The sequence below is a fragment of the Gekko japonicus genome, unplaced genomic scaffold, assembly GCF_001447785.1.
Source record: "Gekko japonicus isolate JY-2015 unplaced genomic scaffold, Gekko_japonicus_V1.1 scaffold654, whole genome shotgun sequence".
Lineage (NCBI taxonomy): Eukaryota > Metazoa > Chordata > Lepidosauria > Squamata > Gekkonidae > Gekko > Gekko japonicus.
In genome coordinates this window covers 556908-564559 of record NW_015160228.1, presented here as the reverse complement: position 1 = coordinate 564559, position 7652 = coordinate 556908, and the positions used below count along the sequence as shown (strand labels likewise).

Below are 7652 nucleotides of genomic sequence, written 5' to 3'. Positions count from 1 at the left end.
GTCCCCTAGAAACCACTCCCCTGGGATCCACTGGAGACAAGGGTGCATGTAGTTGTCTTAAATCGGCTTAGAGGTACATCAAGGCCCTATTAATAAGCAAGAAGGTTAAGAATAGAAATCTAGGATAGGAAAGATTCAACAAAATCCTCTTTTCTCTACAATACTGCTATGCATGAGTTTGCACAGCATCCCCTCACTGAGCCCCCCCTCTAATAAACCCTCTATTGATAATATCATTAAACTGCAACAGATGACCAGTATCTTGAGAAAAACAGTCCTGAAGTTTTTGCTCTAGAATCTGCAGATCACAAATATTCAGATCATCATTAGGAGGATCATTTGAATCAGCCCAAACTCAGCTGCTCTGCTGGAATTTGCCATGCAAAGTAAGATCATTCTAATTTAAAGGAGGATTTACTGCCCCCATAGTATGCTGTTAAACAACTGGGATACTTCTGAAGTTCCCCTTGCCCAGTTTTCCACCAAAATTTTGAACTTCCAGATAATCTGCTCTGGTTTCCCAAGGTGAAGCAATACACTAGATATCCTGGATTTAGCGGCTTGTCTTGCAGTGTTCTATTTATTTTCAAACTGGGTATGCTGCTTGGTTCATGAACAGTTTGCCACACTGCCAAAATGCAACCTGCCCAGGACTGCATTTACAGCTGCATCAAGTGTTCTTTGCTATATTGAACATACATGAAACCTCCTTATACTGAGTCAGCATTGGTCCATCGAGATCAATACTGCCTACTCTGATTGACAACAGATCTTTGAGAGGTCTCAAATCACCTATTACCTGATCCTTTTCAACTGGAGGTTCTGGGGATTGAACCTGAGACCTTCAGCATGCACTGCAGATGCTCTCCCATTGTCATTTAAATGCATCCATTGGTGACTGTATCAGTGCTGTCTTTTGAGATGGGCAGCACCTCTCCAGGGTCTCAGGCAGAGGTCCTTTCTAATCAACCCTTACCCAGTCTTTTAAAGTGGAGGTGCCAGGGATTGAACCTGAGACCTTTGGCATGACAAGCAGGTGTTCTGCCACTGAGGCACAGCCCACAAGTTGTTCTTCAACAGCAGTTAAGAAAAGGATTAACAAACAAATAGCTCCTGTGCCTTGACCCCAGAGTGTCCCTCATCCCCATCGACTTACAAAATACTGTGAGAAGCACGCTGGCATTAGACATTCCCACCACATTCTCTGCAATGCACGTCAGCAGGAAGCCATTGTCCTCGCTCGTGACATTCACTAGGGTCAGGTTGATGGAATGGACATTGGTCCAGTTGGCATTTGTCTGGGGGGAAAACACAGGGAAAGATAATATGGAACAAACAATTAATCGGTGCTTATTTTTTCCCCCATTAGGACCACAGAAACGTCTGTGTTGCTAACCTGAACCCTGGGTAAGTCTAGAAGTTCAATACTGGAAAGAAAACATGCTACCGTACCCTCCTTATATACAGAGAAGGTTCTGAAAAAGATAGCAGTGCTTAGTGTCCTACCTGATGAGTGTTGATGGAACGCAGATTTACCACCATCCAGTCAACATCAGGCAGTGGAGAGCCAGACCCATTGCAAGTGATAACCGCATTTTCACCCTCACAGACAGTCAGGTTCACATGGTTGACACTGATTTCCGGCAGATCTAGAAGAATCCAACCAACACCAAAATAGCCATGTCAGGAGAACAAGCAGAACCAAGAGACTCACTGAGTTCAGACTTCTTTCTCCTAATCTGCTTTAGAGCAGCTTTGTACATTGACAGCTATGAGGAGTGAACAGCAAGTGCAAGCTCTGTATGCTTCCTGTTCTGCTGCAGTGCTGCCATGCATGAAAAAATACAGCTTTTGAATGTTCTGTCTCAAACTTATGTAAGCTCCTAAGCTGTCTGGTTACTACAGGATGCCAGCTAAGTATTTAATTACATGCCTGGATTAGTTGGAAACGCTGTGCAGTCTCCTGCCCTGTGCAGTCTCTTCCCCTGGAAGAGCCCTGCTGGAGCAGACCAATGGTCTCTCCAGTCCATCAACAAGTTTTCCATCATGGCCAACTGGATATTCCTGGAAAGTGTGCAAGCGGGACACAGAATCCAAATCCTCACTCCTCTGTTTCCCAACAGCAGCGGCTATTCAGAGGGTTAGGACCCCTGAACTTACAGGTCCAATTTAGCCATCATAACTAAGAGCTGCTGATAGACCTACACCAATACTCCCTCTAAGCTATGGAGTCCTGTGAGCAAAAATCCTACTTACTGAGCTACTGGTGTTAAAGTTGTGAGCAGGTGATTTGGCAACTGCATGAATAAGTTTGCTCTGGAGCCCCATCCTTCCTGAGCGAAGACAAAAATGTGTGAGCTGGAGGCTCAAAAACTGTGAGCTAGCTCACACTAACTCAGCTTAGAGGGAACAATGACCTACACTCCCAAGAGTTTCTCTAATCCCCCTTTTTAAACCCATCTAAAATAGTGCCTTGACCTGGATGGCCCTGATCAGACCTCATCAGATCTCGGAAACTAAGCAAGGTCGGCCCTGGTTAGTATTGGGATGGGAGACCACCAAGGGAGTCTCTGCCCATCTCCTGCCTTGAAAACGCTATGGGGTCGCCATAAGTCATCTGCAACTGGATGACACTTTCTATTACAAGCTGGTGGCTAGCTGGGGAGGAGCTGAGACTCAGTAACAGAACATTGGCTGTGCATGCAAAAGGCCCTGGGTCCCACCCCTGGCATCTCCAGTTTAAAAAGCATCTGGTGCTAGGTGATGTGAAGGACCTCTGCTTGAGAGCCTGGGGAGCCCCTGTCAGTCTGTGTAGGCAGTACTGCCCTTGATGGACCAGTGGCCTGATTCAATGCAACACAGTTTCATGCACCCGTGTGGACACCCTGTGGCAGTGAGCTGATCATGTGCTACATGAAGCAAGTCTCCCCTGTGTCTGCCTCGAACTCCTACTCTTGAGTTTCACTGGATGCCCCCAAGTATTATGGGAGAAGGAGAAATAGAATCTCTCTATCAACTTTCTCCACCCGATGCATACTTTCATAAACCTTGCCACCCTCTCCTGTAGCTTTTTTTACAGCTAAGCAGCCCCAAGCACCTTAGCCTTTCCTTGTAGAGAAGACCCTTCCATCTGGGTTCCCCTTTTCTACCTCCTGAACACATGGACGCAGTGAGCTGACTTATACCGAAGGAGACCCTTGGTCCATCAAGTTCAGTACTGTCTACTCAGACTGGCAGAGGCTCTCCAGAGTCTTAGGCAGAGGTCTTTCACTTCACCTACCGGCCAGTCCTTTTAACTGAAGAGGGCAGGGATTGAACCTGGGATCCTCTGTCCTACCACTGAGCCACAGCCCCTGTCTAACCTTGGATCACAAGGTTCAGTGAGGAAATTCTCAGAATTGCTGTCCCATTCTAGTTACTAAGTACATAAGCAGCAACAGTTACATTTGGGGAGGAAAGGCTCTCTGTGGGGAGATTTCTCTCCCATTGTGAAGGGGAGTGTTACAGGGATGGGGAGGTCAAGGAAGCTGCTCACCCCCTAAGCCCAGGAAATTAATGTCCCTCCCCACCTAATAGCAGGAGAGAACTTGCCCTGCCCACAACTTCTCACACAAAGGATTTTCAAATCCTTGAAGATTACTCTTCCAATTTGTTGAGGCATTTCCAGTTGCCCCCCAAATCCTTTTAGTTCACCTACAGGCAGCTATCCCGGCCCACTTCCAGCACTTAATAAAAAGCAAAAGACTCCACTGACTGGGGAGGGGGAGGAGATACTAATTAACTCCTAAATTTCCTACAAGTTCATATGAGGGGCAAAGGAGAACCCACTCACACTAATAAATTCCTTCATGCAATGAATGCATGCAAGTCATGAACACCGGATTTTGGGGTTCCCTAGACAACAGGCCACCAAGAAATCCCACAACCTGTTAGATATGGGAGAGTCCTCCATTCAGATGACCGTGTCCAGAAGAGGGCAACCAGGATGGTGAGAGGGTTGGAATCCAAGTCTTATAAGGAAAGGCTGAAAGAGTTGGGTATGTTTAGCCTGGGAAAGAGAAGGCTTAGAGGGGACATGATTGCAGTCTTCAAGTATTTGAAGGGCTGTCATGTAGAAGATGGAGTGGATCTATTCTCTCTTGCTCCGAATTGCAAGACTAGATCTAATGGGTGGAAATTACAAGGGAGTCGTTACCGGATAAATATCAGGAGAAACTTCCTAACTGTAAGAGTGGTTGAGCAGTGGAACACACTGCCTCGGGAGGTGGTGGATGCTCCTTCACTAAACATTTTCAAGCGGAGGCTGGACTTTCGGGTATGTTGTAGGTATGTAGGGCTATCTTTCAGCTATGCTCCTGCAGAGTGCAGGGGGTTGGACTAGATAACCTGCAAGGTCCCTTCCAACTTTAACATTCTATAATTCTATGATTCTATGACTCATGCAAACAGTTCAATGCGCATGCCAAATATAGCAGTGTTCCAGAGCTTTATGTGCCAGTTTTGTGATCCATGTCTTCCCACAAAGGGCTGTATCAAGACAGAAGGAAAGCAAAGACAAACAAGTGCCTTTGAAGGTTTTATGGAATTGTCTCAGAACTTCTCATGTGAGGTCCTGAAGGACTCTGAGGTCCAGCAGCTGTCTCACCTTAGTGTCCTCTGGAGAGACTGTGGCTTAGCATTGACTGCAGGAGGGAACTTCACTGGAAGTACTGAACAGAGATGTGATGGTGTATACACGCAAGTTTGCATGTTTAATGGAAATGCCAATAATGGAACCAAGGAGAAGCCCCAAATAATCTCTCAAAACCCCAAAAACCTAGGTCCTCTGCAATTAGGGGAGGCAAAAAATGTGTTTGTGTGTGTGTGTATTATTTACTAACAACAATTTTCATCCCAATCTTTCTCCACAAATATGGTTCTTTTGAACTGTCGTGCTGGAGAAGACTCTTGAGAGCCCCTTGGACTGCAAGAAGATCAAATCAGTCAATCCTAAAAGAAATCAATCCTGACTGTTCCCTGGAAGGCCAGATAATGAAACTGAAGCTCAAATACTTTGGCCACCCAATGAGAAGGGAGCACTCACTGGAGAAGACCCTGATGCTGGGAAAGACTGAAGGTCAAAGAAGACGGGGACGGCAAAGGATGAGATGGTTAGACAGTGTCATCGATGCAACAAACATGAAGTTGAGCAAACTTCAGAGGACAGCGGAAGACTGGAAGGCCTGGTGTGATCTGGTCCATGGGGTCACAGAGAGTTGGACTCGACTGTGCGACTGAACAACAACAAATGGTTCTTTTCCAAAATGGCAAATAAGTGGGCACTAGGTGAAATCACCCTGGATTCTCCCTAGAAGCTAAAGTGACTGAACAGAGGCTATCATATTGTAATCATGTCAAGAAAAGACAAGACTCACTGGAAAGAGCAGGAAACGAGGAGAGTCCGACATGAGACGTTTGTGTATGTCTTTTTTAAGTGCCATCAAGTAACTCTGGACTTAACGGCAACCCTATGAATCAATGTCCTCCAAAACATCCTGTCTCAGGATGCCAGCCTCCAGGTGGGACCCGGGGATCCCTTTGAATTATAGCTCACCTCCAGACTGCAGAGATCCACTCCCCTGGGGGAAAAAGGGATGCTTTGGAGGGTAGGCTCTATGGCATCGCACCCCTCTGAGGTCCCTGTCCTCCCCAGGCTCCACCCCCAAATCCCCAGGACTCTCCCCACCTGGATCTGGCAACCCCCACTGGTGGCTGGGGGGTCCTGGCAACCCTAACCCTATCCTTAACAGCCTTGCTCAGGCCTCGCAAACGGAGGGCCGTGGGACGAGAAGGAATATGTTGGGTGGGTCTTCCTCTTTTCCCGCTGCCTTTCACTTTTCCTAGATTCGTTGTCTTTTCCAGTGACTCCTGTCTTCTCATGTGACCAAAGTATGGTAGCCTCAGTTTGGCTTCTATGGAGAGTTCAGTCTCGAGATGGAATGACTCAAGTAAAGGAAGCCACGGCCTTCCGTTTGGAAGAAGAGATTGGATTTATACCCTGCCCTTCACTACCCAAGGGAGTCTCAGAGCGGCTTACAGACTCCTTTCCCTTCCCCTCCCCACAACAGACATCTTGCGAGGTAGGTGGGGCTGAGAGAGCTCTGACAGAAACTGTTCTTTTTCAAGAACAACTGTGTCAGAACTATGGCTTGCCCAAGGTCATCCAGCAGGTGCAAGTGGAGGAGTGGGGAATCAAACCCGGTTCTCCCAGATTAGAGTCCGCGCACTTAACCACTATACCACACTGGCACAGGAAGACCTGAGCAAGCCCGTTAAGAATAGGACATTTTGGAGGTCATTAATTCATAGGATCACCATAAGTCAAAAGGGACTTATCAGCACATAACACACACACATCACTCTTCTCCCTCCACTGTATCATGTCTTAAAAATGCCCCCAAATCATCCAGCAAGCTTGATTACCCAAGTGGGGATTTGAACCTGGGTCTCTGTGGTTCTAGTACAACCATTAGACCACACTGGTTCTCCGGTGTATGTGAGGAGTGGGAGAGTATATATCAGAAATGTATAGACAATGGGAGAACTAAACATATTACAGAATCACACACACACACCCTTACCACATTGGCTGATATTCATCTCTTGCATGGATATTCGGTTGCCTTCCCCATTCATGCACCGCAAATCTTGGCTCTGCAAATTCGCTTCACCTTTCTCCTGCCAAAGCTGGATCCAGCGAATATCACAACTGCAGTTAAAAAGATTCCGTTCTAATCTCCTGCACAGGAAGAGAGGAAGAAAAGCCATGAAAAACAGAAAGGTGGAAAGAAGGCAACCTGTATATGTTTTCTTGTTGATGAAATGGAATTACTCCATTGACAGGGAGTCGGGGAAGGGGCCCAGGAGAGGCCACAAAAGTGAATGAAGCCAAATCCATGGAAAACCCAGCATGCTCGGCACAACATACTTTTTTTAAAAAAAGCAAAGAACAGAGGATCCCTGAACCATCAGTTCTATTTCAGATAACTGGGAATTTTACAATCCCAGTAGAAATTCAGACATGCATTTTGGAAGTATTCCTGGGGAAGGGGGGGGGGATTCACTGCCAATGGATCATTGCCCAGGTTAACTTTAATCCAGTAAAGAGCCAGTTTGGTGTAGTGGTTAGGAGCATGGACTCTAATCTGGAAGAACCGGGTTTGATTCCCCACACCACCACATGCAGCTGCTGGTGTGACCTTGGGTCAGTCACAGGTTCTCTCAGAGCTGTTCTCTCAGGAGCAGTTCTCAAAAGAGCTCTCTCAGCCCCACCTACCTCACAAGGGAGGGGAAGGGAAAAGAGATTGTAAGCTGCTCTGAGACTCCTTTGAGTAGTATTTCACCTCCTCATGACTCACTAATCTCACTTTGAAAGTTATACACACACCTCGGCCCCGTCACAAACTCTCAGCTTCGTCTAACTAACAGTGGTGTTGTTGTGAGAAAGTGAATGAGGGGAGAACAATGTTTTAAGCTACTTGGGGTCCCAACCAGGGAGAAAAGTGGGTTATAAGTAAATGAATGCTTGCAAGTGCCAAGCACGGGAATCTGAAGCCAGGTCTTTCCAGATCCAGCACTCTCACCACTACACCAAACTGATTTCAGCTTCATTT

At 46.7% G+C, this 7652-nt stretch overlaps 1 protein-coding gene across 3 annotated transcripts in view; it reads right to left on the bottom strand.

The window, feature by feature from the left end:
* NTRK3 (neurotrophic tyrosine kinase, receptor, type 3) overlaps positions 1-7652 on the bottom strand; it is a 534208-nt gene that overhangs the window by 294555 nt on the left and 232001 nt on the right. For all 3 annotated transcript variants that reach the window (XM_015411889.1, XM_015411895.1, XM_015411905.1), the window contains exons 5-7: positions 6621-6778; positions 1507-1649; positions 1157-1298 (exon numbers count right to left, since the gene is read on the bottom strand). In XM_015411889.1, the coding sequence (XP_015267375.1) occupies positions 1157-1298; positions 1507-1649; positions 6621-6778 (443 nt within the window). The remainder of the gene's footprint in view (positions 1-1156; positions 1299-1506; positions 1650-6620; positions 6779-7652) is intronic.